The sequence below is a fragment of the Argopecten irradians genome, chromosome 3 (genome assembly GCF_041381155.1).
Source record: "Argopecten irradians isolate NY chromosome 3, Ai_NY, whole genome shotgun sequence".
Lineage (NCBI taxonomy): Eukaryota > Metazoa > Mollusca > Bivalvia > Pectinida > Pectinidae > Argopecten > Argopecten irradians.
Genome location: NC_091136.1, coordinates 3,446,812 through 3,474,096, shown reverse-complemented (window position 1 = coordinate 3,474,096; position 27,285 = coordinate 3,446,812). Strand labels below are relative to the sequence as shown.

The following is a 27,285-nucleotide window of genomic DNA, read 5'->3' as shown; positions in this document are numbered from 1 at the left end:
CACGAATAAAATGAAATTTAATCCAGAATACCAAACATAAACAGATATACCTGGAACCACATTAGTAAGTTCAAAACAGAAGTAATCACACATCAACGAGTTCCATCGGTCAATGTTTGAGAAGTTTAGAATGATGTCCGATCATTTATAAACGATATCCCCATGGATACATCTTTATCAATTCTATTTTGGTAACGTTACAGTCTTTCCTCAAACTTGATCTTGATTCCATTTTTTGGTTCGATCACCAGCTTCGCCAAATCGATAACTTCGTGATCTTCATCCAATACAACTCTGAACCTACAGAGGCAGAATAAAGTAGAGTTAGATTTTCATATCTGGCCACTTTAAACCTACAAACAATTAGTAGACATCAAGTAAATGAGGTACGGGGCCTAAAAGTAGAAATGTAACAAATTCTTTAATATTCTTTTTTTCTGTAAGAATTAATAGATTTAGTTCAAATCATAAGCCTTATTAGCTTTTGTTCTTGGTCTGGAACATGAGCGATACAGACCCAATGGAACTGTTGTTTTTGTCGAAAAGTCACCAATGTATAACTCTATTCCGCATATATTTATTGAAGTTGACGAAACACGGTAAAGCACTTGATTCATATTTAAAGGTAACGCAGTACATTGCACTAAACAAGTGCTTTACACATATGTTGTGTTTTCAAGACATCAACCCATTGAACGCTGAAAAGGCTACTTAAATGCATGCGCAATACTACTGTTTTATACTCAGTCATGTAATGGAATAGGTCTGTTGTCAGTCGATACACCAATGGGAGTGTTTGTTCAGTTTAAAAAGATTTTCACTTACCTTTTAAGAATCCTTGAGAGAATAACCTTCTGCTCGTTCATCGAAAAATTTTGTCCAATGCAATTTCTGAAATGGATGAAAATAGAATAAATCCGATGTCATCGCAAGCATAGAAGATATACACTGATTCAAATAAGAGCATGTACCATACAACAACACAAACCTTGATCCTGCGGAAAATGGTAAGAATGCATACGGACTCCTCTTAGCCACATTATCTGGAAGGAAACGCTCTGGGCGAAATTCCTGTTTAGAAATAAATATCTTTATTACGACAAAGCTTATATTAATTTACAGAGGCAATATTATAAGACTCTTCCATATGTGGATATGAAGGATAGGGATATTCTAAACCGAGGGTCACAAAATGTAGTAATGTCCGAGTAATTTTCATTCATACCTTGACGTTTTATTCCAATTTTACAACTATAATGTCCTGCCATTTTGAAATAATTTCGAAGAAATCCACGACTGAAAGTTAATTTTGAAAAATCACGTGATATTTTCAACAAAAATTCCGTTGTTTGCATCTTTTATAGTAAAACCAGCCAAGTTTGTGAAAAAGATGTTAAAATTTTACAGAGGAAATAGAAATTGTGTTGACGCCGTGACGTCACGAGGCTTTATTGCATGGGTAACCATGCAATATAGCCTCAGTCGGCATGAGTGTATTGCCCTAGACCAGCCAGTATTACATCCGTAGGTATCAAAGAAATATATTGTCTCCCTTACAAAAGTATCATCATAGCGACAGGTGTAAAGTCCTAATGCTATAACAAACACAGAATTATAATGGTTTGATACAGTATGACTGACGGAATTATATGGTACATTAATAAGAGATCCCAGAGGACTCCGGACATATACTACCAGGATATATAAATATAAAATAAGTTCTAACACTAATGGTCACAATTATTATCACCTGTTGTTCACATAGTTTTTTGTTTCTCGTCGTATTTTTATTCCATAAAACCTTACATTTGTAATCTAAAGAAGATATCTCCAGTCCTTTGTAGAAATACAATTTGACTGAATGTCATCCATATTTTCTTTCTTTCTGTTTTTGATCAGGCCAAAATATGATACTTGTATGCACAAATAAAGATCAGGAGCAATACTGAAATGAAATTCTGAAGCAAGGAAGTTACAATTGAATTTAGAAACGTAATGAAAGATAGATGAACGGGTCACAGTCATTGTGGATCTTACATGAGTGGCTATATAAGTAATATTAGATTTATTAAACGATTTCAATAATTTGATATGCCTAGAGCCTTTAAGCGAGTGGCATATAGATTTATTTAATGAATGTAAGATTCTATTTATCACACAAGTAGTTTTTAATTTCGTAAGAGTGCCGAAATCAGCCTCGGAGGTTATCGTCCACTGAGACAATTGCGTGATGTCATATTTTCATTATGACGTCATTATTGTCTGTGACGTCATATAGTGTTCTTACACATATGTCTTAAAATATTTATGACATGGATGGACGGTCTAGTTATGTGACAAAAAGGTCGCAAATAAATGCATCCAAAATTCAATAATCAATGCATTTCGTTCATTTAGTCTCCGAAATCAACGACTCGGAAGAACAAATGCATTTCACTCTACCATGTGATGGTGTGAGTTCTGCGTGCAAGCCTACGTTATCATCTTCATCAAGTTGTTTTGTTCTGAACTTTTAAAATCTTGAATTTACATTAATTATTGAAAGAAATACTACCTAACTTCAGTTTCAGTTTGATATTTCGGAATATATAAAACAGCTAAATTTTGTAAACACCCGTATACAAGTAACAAATAGCAAAGTGAAACTAATACATCGACGGAAGACAGGGCCAGTGGAGATAGCCCTTGGTATTTTTGGACAACATATACCGTTCGTATAAACCGTCATAATTTACAAAGATTGAACCACTTGATAAGTAGTGTTCCTTTGACGGCGCCATTCCTTAGAGAACAGACTGCTAAAAGATAAATTCTAGACATAAATACTTCAGCACAATATGAAATATTTGGCAATATCTCTGACCTTTGGTAGTAATAATTCATATGATGATGATACTCAGGGAGAGAGTATGTCCTCGTCGTCTGTTACTCTGTATTGACTAATACTAGGCCTTGTCAGCAGATTTCGGAAAACATTTCGTGCATTCGTTTGTCTAAATCTTAGACTTAAAAGCCAACTCTATTTCATGAACAAATATCACAGTGCGATACTAATGAGGACGCAATAAAAACGCCCTGTTATAGGAATTAACTTAACTCTAAAGACTTTGTTTTTTTTAAATACTAGGCATACCTTGATCACAAAAAAAAACATAAAAACAAATGTCACCAGGTTATTTTTTATTTCTATGGTTACGTAAAGATATGCACTAATAACTTAAATACTCCCTCCGTATTTTAAAATAAATATTATTTCCCTTATAAATATTGTACCCATATCATGTTCATACCTTCAGTTTGAGATCAATTTATCCAAAATTGGTTTTCAACAATAAAAACGAAATATTGCTGTTTTATAAATAAACCCGGACACATTTTTAGTGAAAAATTGCATCAAAATAGTAATTTAATTTTTTTTAGATATCAGAAGAAAAATCGAATTTTTAGAATTTCAATGACGATTGACATATTTGCAGAAACGTCAATAAAAATTATATCATACCACATTGTGTTTCAAAATATGACCAATTTTATTTATCAAACACCCTTAAAGTTTACTCCGAAAAAAATTTAAATATCCGATTCCGTAGTACCCTTTAACCACAGGCGTTTAATTCTAGATATTTTTTCTCTACATATATGTAATACTGTGTCAAGGTCTAAAACTCAGCTGGCTATATAACACTACCCGATTTCAGAGAAGGTATGATTTTGAACCAACTGTATAATAAGATGTGACAATGGGAATACTGTCAATCAACAGACAGATAATGTATCTCTAATTCGGTATATGATACAATATATATCATCCTGTTTATATGTCACTAGGTATCCAGAAACATCGGAAAACAGTCAGATCTCAATGCCTCGGACACCGTAACGTCAACACTGCATGTCAACACTTCAGCTTCATAAGAATGAAAGTAAGTAGAAAAGAAAATTACCGGTATGTTAGTTTACATCTAAATAGCATGTAGTTGCTCAATGCATCACTTTAAAATTAAATTTCCGATTAAAATAAAATAATTCAATTTTGCTTGTTACGAGCATTTTCATTGGTTTAAAAATTTACTGTATCAGCCCATAAAGGAAAAAATGGCGTCGCCGTTTGTGACGTTGCTTCTGATTGGCTGAGATGATGGCGTAATGATTTCATAGACAAAAGACTCCGAGAATGAATTTTGAGTATTGAAGAGATCATCTTTAGTAATTTGAATTATAAGGATTAATTTGAATAGATTTTTTTATGTTATGGAGATATAACACAAAAATCTGAGTGTACTCTCATCATAAACCGCGGTTTATTTAGAGTACACTCAGATTTTTATATCTCCATAACATAAAAAAATCTATTCAAGTTAATCCTTAAATGTGTCTGAAGCCGCCATGTTAGTATGTGTGAAGTACATTTGTTTAAGTTACATATATATATATAGCAAAGACAAAAGGTAAATGTAAAAGTGTGAATCAAGTGAAGTGCTGATTAATATATGTAGTAATTATTTGTTTTCATACTTAATCCAAATCTCTAATTTGCAGATTCTTTTTCTTTCTTCATATACTATGAAGAAAAGTTCATAAAATAGCGCGAAAATCCGACGTACTCATGACGTCACAATAGCGATGTCGATTTAGAAAAAATAACCCATTGGAAAATCAATAGAATCGTACGTTTAAACGCATTTCATGTTATCAAGTAGTCTGAAAAATTAATTATAAGCATTGATGTAACTATTTCTAACTTCATAGGGTTATGAAATAAATTTTGTTTGCAACTTCTGTGAGAATCCGCTACGCGGATTCACATAGTTTGCAAACAAAATTTCTTTCATACCTCTATGAAGTTAAAAAAATAGTAACAGCAATGCTCAAATATTAAAAGTAAGTTAATTCGGTTCAATCGTTGTTTCCTTGGTATGAAAATTGAGTTTTAATATTGCAGTTTGTCGTAAAATTATCAATGATACTTACTGTGGGGTTGTCGAACACTGCGGGATTGCGATGTAGCACAGCAAAGTTGACCCCGATAGTCGTTCCTATCGGGAAGGTTTCTCCTTCCAATTCCAGGGGTTTGGTCAGTAGCCGAGTTGTAGTAGCACCAGGTGTGTACAAGCGGAGATTCTCCTTTAGGAACATGGTCGTCTTTGTCAGTTTTCCGAGGTCGTCCCTATCAAATATCATCGATCTGTATATACAAACTGGCCAAAAGACATACTTTTTCGTCGTAAGTCGATTACATTTAGTTTAATATATATTATTAAGCTTGTTTTGAAACACAAATTGCATGCCAAGATACTTTTTCAGATATGGATATCAAGGCGTAAAATATTTCGTACAAAATTATCGTTAATAAAGAAAATTCTTGTTTCAAAATATGTTAAAATATTTAAACTTTATTTTATTATATTATTTACTTATTTATGAAAAATAAAATATGACCAAGCATTTCTATACCTATGATAACGTTGAACAGGTGTTGATAATCACCTCTTGATATTTTTGTGATATTACAACAGCAAACTTGATTAAATGATGTCCTGTATGAGATGTGCGTTAGGGGAGACTTTTCTTCTCCTTTTATAATATCATTTAATCAGGATATGCAACTAACATTTTATAGATTGCGGTGCCTGTTTAATTGAGGCAACCTTGATCGATTATTCCATCTTTTGTATATCACAGAGTTACCTCCCGTACGGGTAGGTGTCCATTGTGACGACGTCATTATTTTGAGAGAGAAAAAATCACGTCGTTTTCTTTGAAAAGCAAATTGTATTATGCTACGCTCGCAATCATATGACGTCACAATCAATGCCTTCTTGCATGGACATATATGTTTGTAATATGTCAATTCTATAATACATGGGTCAAAGAAATAATATCAACAGGATTTTCCAGATGACACGGGATCCAATCAAACGTAAGTCTGTTGGATACGAATTACTTCAAATGGTAAATATGGGACAAGGCAGTAATTCCAACCGTGTGGACAAAACAAAATTGTCAAATTTTCGAGGCGATCTGCCCCTTTATCAAGACATACAAAACCAACACGATTACATAATAGGATACGAACAGAACAGTAATGCGGGACAAAGAAGACAAAGCAGACTGCTTAGTCCCGCATTACTTTTGTATGTCTTGATAAAGGGGCAGATCGCCTCGAAAATTTGACGATTTTGTTTTGTCCACACGGTTGGAATTACTTCCTTGTCCCATATATGATACATGTACATACAAAGAAGGAGTCAGTACCTCTAGTAAAGTATAAATCATTGAATTGACTTTACCATCCATTTGCTCTTTAAGAAGTTTTAAAATGGAGCGGAAGTTGTTTAGTAAGCACTTAAATTAATGCCAAGATCGACGTAGATACAATAAAACAAATCAATTGAGAAAAGGCAAAACAAAAAATTGGTCTAGATAAAATATGGTCAAGATATTTGTTCTATTTAAATGTGATATGTATATGTATGCAGTAGGTTCGTACCATTCGATATACTGACGATCGCCCGTGACCTCACGTACTTCTCGGTACACTATCTCCTGCTCCTCGGGGTACTTCCCCAGGTGGTACAGGGCCCACGTGAGGGCGGTGTAGGTGGTGTCGTGGCCTAAAGATAGATTATTTTACCTGTCAATGGCATATAATAGTCTTCTCATAACAACAGTTACAACACACTAACAGTCACACACAAATAGTCGGAAGGTTTTAACGTACTTTATCTCACATTTCGTGGTGACCAACAAAGCTTTTCTGATTTCGAATGAAGTGACAAAAAAATCATGTTCAGCGAAAGAGTTGAATGAAATAAAATCAGATTCAGATTTAAAAATGTTGAAGAATAAATCGTATAATAGTATTAGAGGAATGAGGAAGAAAGAAAAAGAAAAACTGCAATCTTTTGCAATTGGGGTGGGTTTTAGATATTGGAAATATATATTCATAGGGAACGGTCAAATTAAACCAAAAGGATCGAATCTGACATATGTTTTAATATTACCTGCAAAAAGAAAGGTGTCGACTTCGTCCCGAATTTCTTCGTCGGTCAGACTTGCTCCGGAATCGTCTTTGGCCGTCATTAAGATATCCAAGAAATCTAATCTCTTTTTGTTGTCCAAAATGGACGGATCTTTTTCCTGTTTCAAGAAACAAAGTAGACACATGTGCATATATACTCAAAACAAAATTTAATTATGACGAGTGCCGTCACATAAAGTTCCCCATCTCCACAGAGCCTAATTTGACAAGAGTGACCTCCCCTGTATGATGACGTGACATTGATTTACCGGTAAATAGATTTTATTTCGCAGAAGCAAAAAAAAATGCTTTTTGAAAAGTCACATCATTTAAAGTTAATATATTAGGCACATCAATGCCTATAATTGTATAAGGTTTGTGTTCTAAGCCGTGTTCCTTTTTTTCAATTTTAAAGAATTGCATGCCGTGGCAGCCATCTTGACTCCTGGTCTGCGAAAGTTGCCAAAAAAATAGCTTTTGATTTATGTCACCAGTACCAGTATGATTTACAACTTAAATTAAAAAAAACAAAAATGAACTTGGACCTATAACGGATCCCTTCTGACCAGTGAATAAAGGGAGATACTCTAACTGGTTTTTAGAAAATTTGAAACAAACGCAATTATTTTCCCCATAATTATGTTATCTTTTACTTTAAAACAAATAGAATCTGATTTAAACTACATATTGAGACCGATTCCATGCAAATCGGACCAGTAGTTAAATATCTATAAGGAGTTCAATTTTGAACAATGAAAGGCTGCGGCGGCCATCTTGGATGCTAGTTGGAAAAAATGAAACCGGTTGACACATTTACAGTTCACCAGAAATAAGCTCACAAAATTTCATGGCGATCCGGCATATAGTTTTCGAGAAAATGGTCGGACAAACTCGCCGCGGAAAAAGAAGAACCAAAAGAAGAACAAGAAGAAGAAACGGAGCAAACACAATTAGTTCCCCATTCCGTTGGGGGAACTTATTTAGCTTTCTTAATGTTCATTTTAAAAGGAAAAGACTTGATTTCTGGAACTCTATCTGCAGCAGTTTCACCTTGTTCGTTATAATGTCACACAGTTGAATAAGTCCAGTATGAAATGTCTAGTGTGCCGGGAGAGTATAATTATGACGATGGTGCAATATAACTTACTAGCGCCTGTTTCCTCCTCGCTATGATGTCCTCGGCAAACCCATGTACGTAATCAATGTGGCGTTTGTATTCCTTGCCGTCGGTGGACATCATGTACAGCTTCCAGGACAGCAGATGCCATGGTACTCTAAACAATGGTGATACACACACGAGTGTTAGCCAAAGAAAGACACTATGTAACAGTATTAATGTGCTTTACCGCAAAATGTACTGATTTGTCTTGCATACGTTTCGAAATGTCCCGCTAATGCATACAAATTTTTGTCCAAAGAAGAAAACCATAGAGCTGCTTGAAATCAGAGACTAACCTTAGTGTAATTTCGAATTCCCCAGTTAAACCATTACACCTCAGTGTAGATATGAGCTACTTGGTGATTTTAAGGACACATACTAGATACCTAACGAATATAGATCACTCATTTTAGGGACACACCCTGGACACCTAACGCATATAGATCACTTATCTCAGGGACACATCCTGGACACCTAACGGATCACTCATCTTAGGGACACATACTGGACACCTAACGGATCACTCATCTTAGGGACACATCCTGGACACCTAACGAATATAGATCACTCATCTTAGGGACACACCCTGGACACCTAACGAATATAGATCACTCATCTTAGGGACACACCCTGGACACCTAACGAATATAGATCACTCATCTTAGGGACACACCCTGGACATCTAACAAATATAGATCACTCATCTTAGGGACACATCCTGGACACCTAACGAATATAGATCACTTATCTTAGGGACACACCCTGGACATCTAACAAATATAGATCACTCATCTTAGGGACACACCCTGGACACCTAACGAATATAGATCACTCATCTTAGGGACACACCCTGGACACCTAACGAATATAGATCACTCATCTTAGGGACACACCCTGGACACCTAACGGATCACTCATCTTAGGGACACATACTGGACATCTAACAAATATAGATCACTCATCTTAGGGACACACCCTGGACACCTAACGAATATAGATCACTCATCTCAGGGACACACCCTGGACACCTAACGAATATAGATCACTCATCTTAGGGACACACCTGGACACCTAACGGATCACTCATCTTAGGGACACACCCTGGACATCTAACAAATATAGATCACTCATCTTAGGGACACACCCTGGACACCTAACGGATAACTCATCTTAGGGACACACCCTGGACATCTAACAAATAAGATCACTCATCTTAGGGACACACCCTGGACACCTAACGAATATAGATCACTCATCTTAGGGACACACCCTGGACACCTAACGAATATAGATCACTCATCTTAGGGACACACCCTGGACACCTAACGAATATAGATCACTCATCTTAGGGACACACCCTGAACACCTAACGGATCACTCATCTTAGGGACACACCCTGAACACCTAACGGATCACTCATCTTAGGGACACACCCTGAACACCTAACGGATCACTCATCTTAGGGACACACCCTGGACACCTAACGGATCACTCATCTTAGGGACACACCCTGGACATCTAACAAATATAGATCACTCATCTTAGGGACACACCCTGGACATCTAACAAATATAGATCACTCATCTTAGGGACACACCCTGGACATCTAACAAATATAGATCACTCATCTTAGGGACACACCCTGGACATCTAACAAATATAGATCACTCATCTTAGGGACACACCCTGAACACCTAACGGATCACTCATCTTAGGGACACACCCTGGACACCTAACGGATCACTCATCTTAGGGACACACCCTGGACATCTAACAAATATAGATCACTCATCTTAGGGACACACCCTGGACATCTAACAAATATAGATCACTCATCTTAGGGACACACCCTGGACATCTAACAAATATAGATCACTCATCTTAGGGACACACCCTGGACACCTAACGAATATAGATCACTTATCTTAGGGACACACCCTGGACATCTAACAAATATAGATCACTCATCTTAGGGACACATCCTGGACACCTAACGAATATATATCACTAACGAAAACACATAACAGACGACAATTTGGAGGACGCATTTCCCTGTATAAGTTTATGTTGGTTTGAAAAACATATATGTGATATAGTGTTCAGTTAAATTGCCAATGAAAATGGGACTCTGTTCGATTTACTTACAAAGGCGATTATTCAGCAATGTAAATTGAGATGGTCGGTTTTCCTATTAACACACGTAGTCATTCGCTGGGAATGTGAAGTCTGTGGTAAGTTTGTGTTGTGACTCTCTATGTGAAGTCTACGGTAAGTTTGTGTTGTGACTCTCTATGTGAATACGGTAAGTTTGTGTTGTGACTCTCTATGTGAAGTCTACGGTAAGTTTGTGTTGTGACTCTCTATGTGAAGTCTACGGTAAGTTTGAGTTGTGACTCTCTATGTGATGTCTACGGTAAGTTTGAGTTGTGACTCTCTATGTGAAGTCTACGGTAAGTTTGAGTTGTGACTCTCTATGTGAAGTCTACGGTAAGTTTGTGTTGTGACTCTCTATGTGAAGTCTAAGGTAAGTTTGAGTTGTGACTCTCTATGTGAAGTCTACGGTAAGTTTGAGTTGTGACTCTCTATGTGAAGTCTACGGTAAGTTTGTGTTGTGACTCTCTATGTGAAGTCTACGGTAAGTTTGTGTTGTGACTCTCTATGTGAAGTCTACGGTAAGTTTGTGAGTTGTGACTCTCTATGTGAAGTCTACGGTAAGTTTGTGTGTTTGTGACTCTCTATGTGAAGTCTACGGTAAGTTTGAGTTGTGACTCTCTATGTGAAGTCTACGGTAAGTTTGTGTTGTGACTCTCTATGTGAAGTCTACGGTAAGTTTGGTTGTGACTCTCTATGTGAAGTCTACGGTAAGTTTGAGTTGTGACTCTCTATGTGAAGTCTACGGTAAGTTTGAGTTGTGACTCTCTATGTGAAGTCTACGGTAAGTTTGTGTTGTGACTCTCTATGTGAAGTCTACGGTAAGTTTGAGTTGTGACTCTCTATGTGAAGTCTACGGTAAGTTTGAGTTGTGACTCTCTATGTGAAGTCTCGTAAGTTGAGTGTGACTCTATGTGAAGTCTACGGTAAGTTTGTGTTGTGACTCTCTATGTGAAGTCTGTGGTAAGTTTGTGTTGTGACTCTCTATGTGAAGTCTACGGTAAGTTTGTGTTGTGACTCTCTATGTGAAGTCTACGGTAAGTTTGAGTTGTGACTCTCTATGTGAAGTCTACGGTAAGTTTGTGTTGTGACTCTCTATGTGAAGTCTACGTGTAAGTTTGAGTTGTGACTCTCTATGTGAAGTCTACGGTAAGTTTGTGTTGTGACTCTCTATGTGAAGTCTACGGTAAGTTTGTGTTGTGACTCTCTATGTGAAGTCTACGGTAAGTTTGAACTCTCTATGTGAAGTCTACGGTAAGTTTGAGTTGTGACCTCATGTGAAGTCTGTGGTTATAGTTTGTGTTGTGACTCTCTATGTGAAGTCTACGGTAAGTTTGAGTTGTGACTCTCTATGTGAAGTCTACGGTAAGTTTGTGTTGTGACTCTCTATGTGAAGTCTACGGTAAGTTTGAGTTGTGACTCTCTATGTGAAGTCTACGGTAAGTTTGAGTTGTGACTCTCTATGTGAAGTGGTAAGTTTGGTTGTGACTCTCTATGTGAAGTCTACGGTAAGTTTGAGTTGTGACTCTCTATGTGAAGTCTACGGTAAGTTTGAGTTGTGACCTCTATGTGAAGTCTACGGTAAGTTTGAGTTGTGACTCTCTCTATGTGAAGTCTACGGTAAGTTTGTGTTGTGACTCTCTATGTGAAGTTCTGTGTGTTGGAAAGTCTACGGTAAGTTTGAGTTGTGACTCTCTATGTGAAGTCTACGGTAAGTTTGTGTTGTGACCCTCTATGTGAAGTCTGTGGTAAGTTTGTGTTGTGACTCTCTATGTGAAGTCTACAATAAGTTTGAGTTGTGACTCTCTATGTGAAGTCTACGGTAAGTTTGAGTTGTGACTCTCTATGTGAAGTCTACGGTAAGTTTGTGTTGTGACTCTCTATGTGAAGTCTACGGTAAGTTTGAGTTGTGACTCTCTATGTGAAGTCTACGGTAAGTTTGTGTTGTGACTCTCTATGTGAAGTCTACGGTAAGTTTGAGTTGTGACTCTCTATGTGAAGTCTACGGTAAGTTTGTGTTGTGACTCTCTATGTGAAGTCTACGGTAAGTTTGTGTTGTGACTCTCTATGTGAAGTCTACGGTAAGTTTGAGTTGTGACTCTCTATGTGAAGTCTACGGTAAGTTTGAGTTGTGACCCTCTATGTGAAGTCTGTGGTAAGTTTGAGTTGTGACTCTCTATGTGAAGTCTACGGTAAGTTTGAGTTGTGACTCTCTATGTGAAGTCTACGGTAAGTTTGTGTTGTGACTCTCTATGTGAAGTCTGTGGTAAGTTTGTGTTGTGACTCTCTATGTGAAGTCTACGGTAAGTTTGTGTTGTGACTCTCTATGTGAAGTCTACGGTACGTAGTTTGTGTTGTGACCCTCTATGTGAAGTCTGTGGTAAGTTTGAGTTGTGACTCTCTATGTGAAGTCTACGGTAAGTTTGAGTTGTGACTCTCTATGTGAAGTCTACACCGGTAAGTTTGTGTTGTGACCCTCTATGTGAAGTCTCTGTGGTAAGTTTGAGTTGTGACTCTCTATGTGAAGTCTACGGTAAGTTTGAGTTGTGACTCTCTATGTGAAGTCTACGGTAAGTTTGTGTTGTGACTCTCTATGTGAAGTCTACAGTAAGTTTGAGTTGTGACCCTCTATGTGAAGTCTACGGTAAGTTTGAGTTGTGACTCTCTATGTGAAGTCTACGGTAAGTTTGTGTTGTGACTCTCTATGTGAAGTCTACGGTAAGTTTGTGTTGTGACTCTCTATGTGAAGTCTACGGTAAGTTTGTGTTGTGACTCTCTATGTGAAGTCTACGGTAAGTTTGTGTTGTGACTCTCTATGTGAAGTCTACGGTAAGTTTGTGTTGTGACTCTCTATGTGAAGTCTACGTTAAGTTTGTGTTGTGACTCTCTATGTGAAGTCTACGGTAAGTTTGTGTTGTGACTCTCTGTAATAAGAGAACTGCTGCCAATTTTACGATGCTACTCCATTGAAACATGCAGAGACACAGATCAAGCACATGCCACCCAGTAGACGCCCGACTTCCATTGTGCTGGGTGCTAAGCAGAAGCAGTAATTACATTTTATAGACTATGATGTGACTCGACCAGGAAACAAAACTCCAAAATCTTCTTCCCAGGGATGAGCGCTAAAGTGAAGGCTAGAACTGGAGCGGTGTCAAGAAAGGATCCCAAAAGTCGACTTTTACACCCATCATTTAATTCATTTAAGGGCAAGTTATAATTCTAACATCTAATTTGCTGCCATACCGGAAAGATAGATGGACTTAAATTATAAATTGGCGTAATGCGTAACACTTACAGAAAGCGCTTGAGGATGAGATCAGAAATCCGCCTGATAGCGTAGGAGTACGGATGGTCTTCTCTGAAACAAACAACGTGTGTTAACATATATATAGTGTAACCGGCGTATTATCTGGGATAACAAAACAAAATCAATTCAAAGGGGAAAAAATCAGCGATTTTCAGGCAAAGTTGGGCGACACTATTAATGTTCACTCTATTGCGTACATATTATATCGTCGGAAATAATCGTCTTTAGAGAAATAACGTTCAAACGTGATTTATAACCGTTTTTATTCAATGAACATTTAAGAACATTTATAATGGCGGATCATCTAACTGATCGCCATTCTTGTAGAAGCGGCTTTAAAGTAGATATGCGGGTTAATGGTGTTCCCCATATCATGCTGCCAGGTTTTCCTTCTATGATATAATTATCTTCCAAAACTGTTACATCATTAACTTAACCATGGACATAAATGAGACTTATAGCTGTACATAAATCAAATGCAGGAGCATATTTGTTATAAAACACTGTACAATTACTGTATTAACTCTAATATCAGGTTTTCACTCCCAAATAAATATTCCCTATGGGAACAACAATGTATAGACTTGATTAACTGCCTTAGTACCAATTATCTGCGCCAGGCTGGGCACATACGGTACATGTAAACATTTGGGTTGGGTTTTTTTTGTTTTTTGTTTTTTGTATCGAAGCCTAGCGGAGAGTAAAAGAACTACGTTTGGCAATCCAGTCTTCAACAATGTATCGGTGGATGTTGTTACTATCATTGACAATTACTTTTACGGTTTATGTATACGAGTTCGTGGAGTGTTTATTCTGAATATCAACATCGCATTATAAAGATTAAGCGTTTGCGTAAATCTCGTATATATTTGTCTAGCGAATAAGTTAAAGATGCTCCACCGCTGACAAATGGTATTTTTTCACTATCAAAAACAGGAACAGACGATGTAGTAATTTTCTTCAGTTACAAAAGTTACTTATTTAACACCATTACCACCATTGAAAAGTGTGAGCTTCCAATTTTACTTAAATTTAAAAATCTGAAAAATAATTAAAGTGAACAGTCGGGCAAGGATGGTTAAAGTCGGTAAAATGGTGTGAATGTATCCAGTATAATTTCTTATGAAATGGAAAAATAAAATCTCTCGTCAAAATCTGTCTGCGTACGAAGAAATTAATTTAAAGTATGGAAATTCTAAAACGTCCTCCCGGCTCACTATGTCCGTGGTTACATTTCCACGCAGCCTCGCTTTCAATGCTTTCAACTTTTCTGTACTTTAATGGTCAGAACTGGGAAACTAAGCAGAACTTGACTGCGTATTAATATGTGAGAACTTTTGGAAGGCCAATGAACGCATTTAGACTGGTTTTCTTTTCCCGACTATTCACTTTAATTGCATCTCGAAAAAAATCCATGGCACTATATCCTACATAGAATGAAGTAATGATTGCACATGCACAAAAAGCGAAATAAATTATTTTATGTTATTTTTGTGCTAATTAGGCATATATATACACGATTAAACTCCAATTTTTGTTCAAATGATGAATATCATTTATGTTCTGTCGGGGGTGGAGCATCTTTAAAGTTTCATAAAAATATTTTACATCCCCAATCTTATTAGAATTAGACTAGTAGTTCCGCTTCACTACGGTGCTCTAGGATACGCTATAATACAAGATATAATAACTCCCCATTCGACGTCACCTCAGCACGACCCCTATGTTTAATTAGCCAATCATCGTGACGCTTACGAAATCTTCAATGTGGCTGTTTCTCCCGGAAGTATTAAACAGCTAAAAGTATGTCCCGAGATGTTCCGAATTTTGGTCAGGGGTCATGCTGAGGTGACCTTGAACGAGAAGTTGTTAGATCTTGTATTGGAACGTATAGTAGAGCATCATATACGTAGTGGAGCGGAATTACAAGTCTATTTTCATAATATTGTATCCTATACAAAACTCTGTGTCTCGGAAGTAGAGTTGTCCTAAGGATAATGGGTACAATCATAAGAATTTGGATTTAAAAGTCATCAAACTGTTTATTTGTTTTTCACGTGATATGAAGCTGAACTATGACGGATAACAGATACGCACTGATCTTGTATGTCGCCCTCATAGGACAGAGAACACCTGAGGATGATGTCAAGAAGAGCCAGAGCTAAATCTTTGGTGATGTCAATGCTTTTCGCTCCGCCATCCATCTTCTTCTCATATTTACCCTGTAACCATGATCGAATGAATCACATGCTAAAAACCATCTGCCAGGTTGGTTTCTTATTCTAAAGAAAGTACTCGTGGGAACAAAAACATTTATATACCAAAGACAAAAGGGGAAAGAAACATTCCAATTAAATATGTGAACTTTGACATTCCAAAATTTAAATGCGTCAAAAAGCTTTTCAAAAAATATATGTGTCGTTCAATAATGGCAAGACTTGATGCTTCGGTTGGATACTTATAATCTTATCATATCATCTTATCATATGTCGTGAATACTGTGACCGCCATCCTTAAGAGTTAATCGCTGTCTTTGTGACATAATTCAGCGATATAGCACTTTGAAACATACAACAAGATGACAACATAGCATACCACAAGGTACCATCACAGCATACCACGAGATGACAACACAACATACCACAAGATGACAACACAACATACCACGAGATGACAACACAACATACCACGAGATGACAACACAACATACCACGAGATGACAACACAACATACCACGAGATGACAACACAACATACCACAAGATGACAACACAACACATACCACGAGATGACAACACAACATACCACGAGATGACAACACAACATACCACAGATGACAACACAACATACCACAAGATGACAACACAACATAACACACAAACATATTGCATACATTGGATTGCGTCCGCTGTATCTGTTCGGTGTAGACCTCAAGTGTAAGGAAGAAGTCAAACAGCCACCAAAAATAACCGGTTACGTACACACAAGCCATGATAGTAACGTAACTATTTTAGTTGATGATATGGCTTAAGTAGCTTTTATGTGTCAAAACAATTAAACTCTCTTTAAAACAATGTGAATTGTGTTCATTGTTGGATTAGTAAAACCACTATTACCAATAAAACATCAGTGACTTTGTTGTAGACTTTGACGTAAGGACGAAGGATATCATGGTGAAAAGCTGGAGTTAGTAGCTTCCTGTCTCTCTGCCATTTACTGCCGTTACTGGTGTCTAAGCCTTCACCTAAACATGTCACAACATATATACCAATAATGTGTACCTGTCATGTGGGCATTTTCATAATCTATTGGGTTTTTCTTCTTTCTATTTTTTTTTTTTACTTTTAAGTTTCGTATATTCCTTTAATATGTTATATTTTCTTCCCTTACATTGAGTACCTAGAAACGTAGATTGTGTTATATCAGTTCTGTTCTTGCGCAACCAACCATTATACATATTGACCATATCAGACTTATATATAGATTATAACTGCAATGGATAAATAATCAAAGTGCCAAGGAAACTCATAGATGCTGTGAATGAAGGACTCGAACAAAGGAATAGGAGAAATTGGTTTTTCATTTAAATATTGAATTTAGTAATCCAAAATCCACCGAAAGTCTGCCGCGGAGGAAGACAGCGAAGAAGGCGTTGTTCGCGATTTTCGGGAGACCACTGATCTCGGAGTCATACAATGTCATAGAGTCCCAACTGAACACTAAAAATACTCCATCCATGGTGCATATGTATGTACAAATTCAATTTCTGTGGTTTTGAATATTGGGGTTTTATTTTTTCATATCGTCAAGAAATACGTTAAATGAACAAAACAACTTTTTATTTTCATCGCGGAGTGGTTTCATTGTTTGGATGTGTACATGTTCGCCAAGCGTACCTAAGAATGCTGTTTCACAGCATCAAAAAGTAAACATTTCGTTTGTGATACCAACAGACTGGGATTAATGGTTTCTTACACAAATTGCCGATCGCTTAAATCCCTTACATATATGTATTATCAATCAAATTACACGGACACGAAACCTAGGTAAATAAACTTAGCGTTAGTTCTACGCTGGGTGGCATAAAAGGTTACTGACCTGAATACATAAATTAACACCGAACTATGAGAAAAGATTTTTTTATCAAATCATTGCAACGAATTATCAGTGTTTTGTTTAAAACATATCGCAACGTATTATCAGTGTTTTGTTTAAAAACAACGTATTATCAGTGTTTTGTTTAAAACATATCGCAACGAATTATCAGTGTTTTGTTTAAAACATATCGCAACGTATTATCAGTGCTTTGTTTGGCCTCTATTTCTCGGTTACTTACCTAGGAATGACTTAAGGACATTATAGGGCTGGCCCGGCCCCGTGGGTTTCGGATTGGAGGACTGCAGTATGGCTTTCGCTGTGTCGGGATGGACTGCCTGTACCAGTGGGATAAACGTCAGCCATACACCGGCCATTTTGGACTGACTCCTCTCAGCAATGACATTGTATATTTTCGTGACGCAGTCATTATCATTAAACTAAAAAAACACAAACGTACACATTTTCGATGATTCATTTCTATACGAAACATCGTTTCAGAGTGATATCTACAAACCGAAGGTCGTGCATGTTACAACCACACGTTGGATAAAGTCAGTTTTCTGGTCATTCTAGTCTAGTGACGCTTAAAGATGCTCCACCGCTGACGAAAGTGTTGTTGTTGTCTTTTTTCTATCAAAAACTGGAGCGGGCGAATTAGTATCTTTACTCAGTTACAAAAGTTACTTACTTTACACAATTACCATCTCTGAAAAATGAATGACCCGGGTGCCCATTTATCCTATTTGACTTCTGTGACCTTGATTGAATGTCAAGGTCATTCTCTTGAACAAACTTAGTAGCCCTTCATCCCAGCATACCACAAGGCTAGTATTAGTTCTCTAAGCCTCTTGGTTGTTAAGAGGCATTTGTATATGATTTTAGCCTGTTTGACCCCTGTGACCAGGGATGAAGGTCAAGTTCATACATTTGAACAAAATTTGTTTAGCTCACTTCGTTTAACATGTACATTTATGTATTTTTGTGCTAATTTGACTCCTATCGACACAATTAAGATCCGTTATATTGCTCAAATAATTAGTATCCTTTATGTTTTGTCGGCGATGGAGCATCTTCATTATAAAAAAAAACGTCAAAAGTTACGATAATCATGAAATGAAGCGAGCAAACCCACATTCGGTACCAAGCTCAATCTTCTGTTTTTGTTTTTTGTTTTGATTTTTTGTTTTGTTTGCTTGGGTTTTTTTTAAGGGGCCATCATTCATTTCTGTAATGTGAGATAAAAAAACAGCTAGAAAAAACGGTCTCGGGCTAGAGAGTTGAGTGCTGTTTTTTATTATTGAAAAGATTTTTTTTAACTTTAAGGTGGTAGCCATGTTTGGTAATAGGAAATTGTAACGTTGGGAGTTTGTAAAAGATAAATATAACTCACATATTTGGCATGCCCCCAAAACCAGTGAGCGGGCCCGGGACTTCCATATTTCCTCATCCTCCTGCAGAGGGCGTAGAATCGCCACAAGGCAGGAACGATAACCCACAAGGTATACCCAACGATAACAGCAAGGATAATCTGCGTCGAGATTTCCATCTTCTGTAATAAAAAAATAAGTATTTTCCGGGATTTCTTATGACACTGTTTTATTTATGTGAACTAAGATTCAGATGAAACATCATAAGGTACATGGATGTTTGCACATCTGACTCCATTTTAAATCTTAAGTTTGTAAATATTGATCAAACTCGTGATCTGTCACTAAGTACCCAGGTTTCGGGATTATGAAGCAATCTTTTTGTTTTGTTATGTCAAACACACATAAAGTACATTTTAGTAACATCGTCATTGAATGGCTATTTTTTCAGTAATATCCTCAGTGGTTGGCTGTTTTTAAGTAACATCATCAGTGATTGGCTAAGTTTAAGTAACATCATCAGTGATTGGCTATGTTTAAGTAACATCATCAGTGATTGGCTATGTTTAAGTAACATCATCAGTGATTGGCTATGTTTTAGTAACATCATCAGTGATTGGCTATGTTTAAGTAACATCATCAGTGATTGGCTATGTTTAAGTAACATCATCAGTGATTGGCTATGTTTTAGTAACATCATCAGTGATTGGCTGTTTTAGTAACATCATCAGTGATACAATACATCACGATACAAAGAAAATATTACACACGTGGACGGTAAATATATATATATCATATAATACCCCCCCCCAACCAAGAAAACAAAATTGGTCACCAATTTTTCAAATAAACCGTCCATGTGTGTACTATAACAATCAAAGAATTTGATATAATACAAAGTAATTACTATTAACCAGATTAGTGAAATTACCATCAATGTTAGTTATGAAAATGTGAGAGTAGTATTAAATCTTACAAAAACACGCTTACTAAAAATACTTAATGAAGAGTATCAACTTTAAACTATTGAAAACTAGGAAGTGTTCATATGCCAAAACCATGTCGGAAACATTTATTCTAAATTCACTGTTTGTATATATTAGCGTGGCAAATTAATTAAAGATAAAGATAATGAATGTCAATTATTTGAAGAGGGTAACGCACTGGTATATCTATCACTGCACATCCTACATCCTATATCATATCATATAATTTTGGGAATAACTGTTTCATGATGTATCTAGATATTTAACAGATGAACTGTTGGTGCAGTATGTCCGTCGCTGACTAATATTTTGTATTTGCTGGAATTTCCTTTCAAAAATAACTAAAGGTCCTTGGAATCTATAGAATATATTTCTTCATATTGACATGGCGGCGTTGCGGATATCGATGTCCTCTGGTGTAACATTTCCCGGAATTTTCCCTCAGGTGGTGATCTCTGATGAGGAAGCTCTCGACAATGAGGGTGTGTGTCGACTGTGGGTATCCGTACACCGGATATTGGTATCGACGAGGCGGTGGCCTGTCACAACAAGAGTAAGTTTTACAACTTTACATTTGTCTTTTGGACGACTAGACGCATGTCAAGCTCCACAATTTTCATCACATAAACCAAGCCCCCGTACACTTTTTTTGCAAGACCCCGTACACAAGATAAATTCTGAGTCGTCTTGTTGAAACATTCATAGCCACGACATTATGAAATTGGCCTAAACATGAACTTCCCTATCATAACCCGTCTATACAACCCAAAAATGGTAACCCGAAACAATCTAGTAATTCAATATCATGAACAATAGCTCACAGTCGTTTTCATTGCGGTACCCCCCTACAGGTGATCCTGGATTCCTATCTATTCCTCAATAAATATATGACGCTGGGGGTTGACAGATCGCATACGCACGCGATATATAATAAGCTTGAACTGGACAATAGTAACAGATAAATTAATTACATTAAAACTGTGAAAATATTGTAAAACGTGTCCTTGTTGTTACAGGCCACCGTCTCGTCGATACCAATATCCGGTGTACGGGTACCCAAAGTGGTGTCACACCTGGAACTCATACTGGCTTTCAATGCTTTCAACTTTTCTTTATTTCAGTGGTCAAAACTTGGAAACGTAAGCAGAACTTGACCGTCGTATTAATATGTGAGAACTTTTGGAAGGCCAATGAACGCTTTTAGACTGGTTTTCTTTGCCCGACTATTCACTTTAACTAAGTTTGCAGCATTACACTGAGTCTGTACAGAAGGATTAACTTTCACAGCTGGCTCAACTGTTTATGTCATCACTGAAGACTTGGTGGGGCCGCGGTGGCCGAGTGGTTAAGATGTACCGACATATTACCACATGCCCTCCACCTCTGGGTCGCGAGTTCGAATCCCATGTGGGGCAGGTGCCAGGTACTGGCCGCTGGTCGGTGGTTTTTCTCTGGGTACTCCGGCTTTCCTCCACCAACAAACCTGGCACGTCCTTAAATGACCCTGGCTGTTAATAGGACGTTAAACTAATCAAACCAAAACTGAAGACTTGGACTTTTGTGGTATCACATCAGCTGATGATTCCTGTTTACATGCGCTTCCTATCGTACAACTGTTAGAACTAACAAAAGCACGTTTCATACAATTTTTTGAATGTGTGTTTCTTCACTTCTTGGCTCTCTGTCTATTATGCCGTTTCTGAGATGGGGATTTGGAGTGTTCAGCTTTCTTTAAATTCTGACGTTCTTTGAATGTATCTGTCACTTGGTTGGTAAAGGATGATGAATGACATCGCCGTTTTTCAGGTTTTCCCATGTGATATTGAGAGTTACCTTCCCTTCATTAGCATATATTTACACTTGTTAGGCTTGGTCACTATACGCTAATACTAGCCGATTTTGTTTACCATAACTGCATGGTAACATTGAACTTTGAACTTGCGTAAGGAAATGTTCTGTGCAACGTAAAAGGACTACTTTTTTTTTAAAAAGAAACACATGGCTTTGTTTACATTTTGACGCAACATTACGTGTATATTATTGTTTTTCATAGAATTTTGGAAAAATGTAAACAATATATACATGTTTTATATTTTTATATGATTCAAACAATTTTTAAATTAACAATTGTATAAAGAAACGGAAAAATATCCCGACCGGGGCGACGTGCTTTCATTTTTGTTAAAAATGATGGGTGTCAAATGTAAACATTACCTCTGTGCCTATGTTCGTCCTACGATCGAGCCTTTGGGGTGGACGGGTGTGAGACCCTCTGATAGAGGTCAGTTATAAACATATCCTCTTGTCTTTGTTCTTTGAGTACATTGTATTTAATCATGTGTATTATAAAACATGCACCGCTAATAATCCACGTGTTGACAGTTCCGCGTCACCACAAATACATTGTATCCATCGAACACAAGTGAATTTGTTTCATCTATCGATGGCGATATGGATCTAAGCGTAGATTATATAATCACATGGCTCCCAAGGATGTAATATCGTCAAGTCAGACGACATCTCACACACATTGAGCTACTTGAAAATCGGTGTTTTAACAACTTCGGCAAACTAAAGTGTACAAGCGTGCGTCAGCTTCGCCTCGCTGCACAATAACGGTCACCGAGTTCACACATGTGGCCGTGTACAAATTCTTTATGTTATTACGCTATATATTAACTTTTAGCGAAATTGAATATATATTTAAAGTTCTGATCTGATTAAATAAAATTATCTCTGAAATTTACTTTGTTTGTCATGTTTATTTTACACTAAAATATTGAACTTTTTTGTCGTCACGGATGAATAATTCTACCTTACGTGAAGCGTCACCATTCGCTGTTCAAATGAGTAATTATATAAGCTCCTCCCACTTTTGACCGACTTTTATTGAATAATTACGTCACTTTCAAATGACGATTTTTATTGCATAAAATATAAATAAAAAGTCGTGTGAGTGTAAATATAGGGATTGGATTTCGTTTTTATGTTAACCATGCTTGTATGGAGCAATTCCTCTAAGAATATATTCAATATGGGGCGCGTTACAAGCATGGTTAACATAAAAACGAAATCCAATCCCTATGGAGTGAAAACGAGCATTTCATTCAAATTTGGAAAGTCCAAATGAAAGGTCTCTAATATCCTCAGTAAATTAGTAGGAATCATTCTGAATTCAAGTTTTCAGATAAAATATTCAAATGTTAAAGGCCCACTACCGTTCCGAAACGGCTTTAAATTTTTAAAATGGGAATGTAAAACAAGATCGATAATTTTGTAGAGCCGCAAAAATTATTAACTTACCGTTAATACTATATTTATCATCACCTTCTGAACGATTTGATTAAAATAAATAAAATGTTTATTTTCATAACGCGGGTCGTATTATGTTTCCCGCCGTCGTCCTAAATACCGGGCGGTAGTTGACTATCACTGCGCCAGACGGCAAAGCAGCGAATTGACTCTCCACTGTTTTCATATATTACGCAGGCAATCTTGCATATGTTTGGTGTCGTAACCTTATTTTAGATCATCGGTATGCATTTTCTGGTGTTATTAATGTTTTTTTTAAGAAACCTTTATATTTTGCTCCGGAAAGGTAATGGGCCTTTAATAGTGAATCACCATTTTGATAAAATATAATATCTTCATATCTGCCATTTCCACGCCACGTGGTCGACCCACGGGCGGCCACACACAAAACGATTAATGCACAATAGTCACATATTTGAATCAAACACCTACTTGAAATGCTAATAAAACGAGTACGAGCTTGGATTCTCCACCATGTTATGGTCTTATTCCATTAATGACTCGGGGAATTGATCAATGTGTGTCGTCGCTTGGCTTCGAGGTAGAACACAGACCGTCATCTTTTAATAACTTTCTCTATCCATCTCCTTTGGGAGAGCTCCACACAAGGGGAGATAACACATAACACACAGTGAGACAACACATCACGATACAAAGATAGTACAAGACTTAGCTTCCCAAGAAGCTAAGTGGGCTACCCTTTGATTGGAAAGAATATGGAAATAAAACAGTAATTTTATGATATTGCTTAGCAATTCTAATTGTTCTGTTGGAAGACATTTTTGAAAGTGAGAGCTGATGTTAGTGCAAGGGTTTAAATTATACATTTGTTACCAATTAAATAAACACTGTTTTATGCAGAGATTGCTACGCTGAAAAAACACCAAGAATATATAGAACTTTATCTCGTGTAGACTACTTCTGTGTTTTTTCCTGTTTCGTTTTCATTCCTCTTTAAGTGTGTAATGTCATTCCGCATTCCGCATGAGTATAAGTCATTAAAGCATGGCTAGTACCAGTTTTGAATCGGTACATTTCAATTTGTGCAAATGTAAAGTACAGTTTTAACCGAAATGTTATGCTTGTTTCTATGCGTATATGTATTACACCAACTTGTCCTAGTACATGTACATGTATATCAGTACAGTATATATTAGGCGGAAAACTTGTTACTTTAAGCATTAGGAAAAGGCAACTGCACCTTTTGAACAACTTTATTAAAATAAACAAAACGTTCATTTTCATAACGCAGGTCGTATTATGGTTCCCGAAATCGTCATTATTACAACGCGTTAGTTAACTACTTGAGATTTTCTGCGCCAGACGCCAAAACTTCAACTTGTTTGGTGTTGTAACCTCATCTTTGGACATATTATGTTATAATTGTTTTAAAGAAACTTTTATTTTTTTGTTTCGGAAAGGAAGTCTAGTGGCCCTTTCATTAATATCATGAGGTTGATTATTTTTTTACATTGAATGCGAAAGCATTTAAATTATCATTCTTCAAAAATGAATTGTCATAAGAACTATGACAGCTAACTGTGAACAGAACAATTCGTCAAGCTTTCCTATCATTGCTTCCTAATAAATAATGCTGTATGGTAGCCTTCTTAGCTTTTTGGGAAGCTAATACTTGCTGTTGCACTTGTAAATGGAATAAGATTTTATCAAAAATGTAATCAAAAATGTCTGATTAACTTTTAGAAAACCTTAATTCAGAATACTTTTACCACAAATGCTGGGTCTGCACTGAAATCCGAAAGGATGTAAGTGCTGTGTGACCATGATTTATCAAGAAGATGGCGTCCGAATCCGGAGACATTCAATTCAGTACCCGTAATTCGTTTAGATATTACTCAAACAGACAATACTTGTAACACACGGATAAAGCGTCCGATTCAAACGTTGTTGCTACATGACTACCCGAAACTAAGAGCTACGCCCAAGCGGCCGGGCATAACAATTACACATAGGGATTGGATTTCGTTTTTATGTTAACCATGCTTGTATGGAGCAATTCCTCTAAGAATATATTCTATGGGGCGCGTTAGCCATTCTAACGGGCGCCATTCTATTTATCTTCCTTCCGGATGGGCTTCATATCAACTGTATGTCCAATATGGTAACAGTTTATTGCTTAAATGTTACCATGCAGTTATGGTAAACAAAATCGGCTAGTATTAGCGCATAGTGACCAAGCCTAGCAAGTGTAAATATACGTGGATGGTAAATATATTTGTCATATATATTACACGCACAGTGTTTCAAACGTAATGGTGTATCATTCTCTTTTTTTAACATATGACCCCATGATGCAATGTCATCAACATTTGTGAATTTTAAAATGTCCAGGTCCGTAGGGTTATTGTAATACATACATATGTATGTAAATAAAAAAACATTCGGTATTTCTTTTTCTTCGCATAGATAATGACTTGCATGTGTATTGTAATTTCGTAATTTATAGCGAGTCGCAAGGGTATAAAGAGTCCTGGCCTTATTTTCACCTAACACCGTAATGTGAATTTTAAATACATGTATGTGCACGATTATACATAGCACATGGTATCATATAATACATGTAAATCTACAGTAATAGCGAACTTTCATATATTACTTACCTTGATTAATGAAGAGGTGATCAAGTTCCGCTGACCACTAGTTTTGTCTGGGCACTTGTGAAATTTAATTGGCCTAAAGCCTACAAGGGGGAAATATGGGACGGTAGCGGTGTTCTAGGATAACACCGCCCCCATTAAACCCCCTACAAGTTGACGGTTCTTTAATATTGATCAGACCCGTTTTGTGTTATCTCATGGTTTTTTTATTAGTTTTCAGCATAATAATATAATTCACAGTACAATAACAATGAGAACAGTACATAGAATGGACAGTTCTTATTAGCACATTGAAATTTACATACTTGTAGCTATGACCGTAAAAAATAAAGATATGGTCACAAATTTAAAACCACGTGATCAGACAAACTCATATCAGTGTTCCCAAATATTGATATGAGTTTGTCTGGTTACGCTGATCACGTGGTTTTAAATTTACCTTCCAGTGACGTCATTGCTTGTGCCACTATTTCAATCTATTTTGTAAGCATTTTCACAGAGTGAAAAAATATGTCATCAAATCAAAACTTAAAGACAATGATTTAGCCATTTGCATCGTCACTTCTGATTGGAATGAAACGACAGCGTTACGGGTTCATAAATAAAAGGGCCTATCAAGAAGTTCTCTAGAATTAGATTGTATAACTTGATAATTATAAAGCTATATACACAAAAATCGGAGTAGATCAATACTCTAAATAATCGACTTCGGTTATTCAGTTTACTTTTACATTAGATTAGGACAATTTTCAAGCTAATAGTGTAGCGCTACACCTCCGACGGATTATAATTTGTATCTATTGAAACGGTAGCGGATGAATAAGGAATTTTCTTCTTTAACAATTCAGCTTCTTTGTTTCAGAATAAAAGTATTTGAAAAATTTGATTGCACCCCAGTCAAAGCCATCCATGTAATGATATATTGATGGCGCAGACAACAGATTTCTAAAAATATGTATTTATTCACAGATTCATACATTGCATAAATTATGAAATGAAAAGAAAGTACACTCTATTGGAAAAAAAAGTATGTTCGCGCTTAATATCATTTCCCAAAATGAAACACTCTGAAGTTATGCCCGGTTTGACTGTATATTTACAGTTATGCTTCATATTGACCCAAACTATTTCGTTTTATCAGGAGAATTTTGAGAAAGCTTTTCTCACATAAGGTTATAACTATTAAGACCAATATCATTAACACCATGTTTTGTTGACAGTATTTTATTATTATCAACAGAACAGCACGAGACTATGAGGTTAA

At 36.6% G+C, this 27,285-nt stretch overlaps 1 protein-coding gene across 3 annotated transcripts; it reads right to left on the bottom strand.

Moving 5' to 3' along the window:
• LOC138317326 (ultra-long-chain fatty acid omega-hydroxylase-like) lies at positions 1 to 26,161 on the bottom strand. Of its 3 annotated transcripts, XM_069258912.1 has the most exons (14): positions 26,025 to 26,157; positions 20,477 to 20,630; positions 19,129 to 19,287; positions 17,977 to 18,175; positions 16,757 to 16,884; positions 15,739 to 15,863; positions 13,630 to 13,692; positions 8,169 to 8,295; positions 7,005 to 7,140; positions 6,491 to 6,614; positions 4,972 to 5,167; positions 989 to 1,071; positions 826 to 891; positions 1 to 300 (listed from the first exon to the last, which is right to left on the bottom strand). In XM_069258912.1, the coding sequence occupies exons 3-14, from the start codon at positions 19,282 to 19,284 to the stop codon at positions 198 to 200; spliced, it is 1,506 nt and encodes a 501-aa protein (XP_069115013.1). In that variant the 5' UTR covers positions 19,285 to 19,287; positions 20,477 to 20,630; positions 26,025 to 26,157; the 3' UTR covers positions 1 to 197. The 3 variants fall into 3 exon arrangements, with proteins under 3 accessions (XP_069115013.1, XP_069115012.1, XP_069115014.1); XM_069258911.1 differs by lacking the exon at positions 20,477 to 20,630 and having other exon boundaries at positions 26,025 to 26,161; XM_069258913.1 differs by lacking the exons at positions 20,477 to 20,630; positions 26,025 to 26,157 and adding an exon at positions 23,836 to 23,950.
• Between the last annotated feature and the right edge of the window lie 1,124 nt (positions 26,162 to 27,285).

What these genes read in the sequence shown, in the direction of transcription:
- LOC138317326 (XM_069258911.1), bottom strand. Translation starts at nt 19,284, where the DNA reads ATGGAAATCTCGACGCAGATTATCCTTGCTGTTATCGTTGGGTATACC. An exon ending in CCATTTTCCGCAGGATCAAG is followed by an intron (nt 892 to 988) that starts GTTTGTGTTGTT and finishes CATCCATTTCAG; the next exon opens with AAATTGCATTGGACAAAATT. An exon ending in CTCTCAAGGATTCTTAAAAG is followed by an intron (nt 301 to 825) that starts GTAAGTGAAAAT and finishes CTGCCTCTGTAG; the next exon opens with GTTCAGAGTTGTATTGGATG.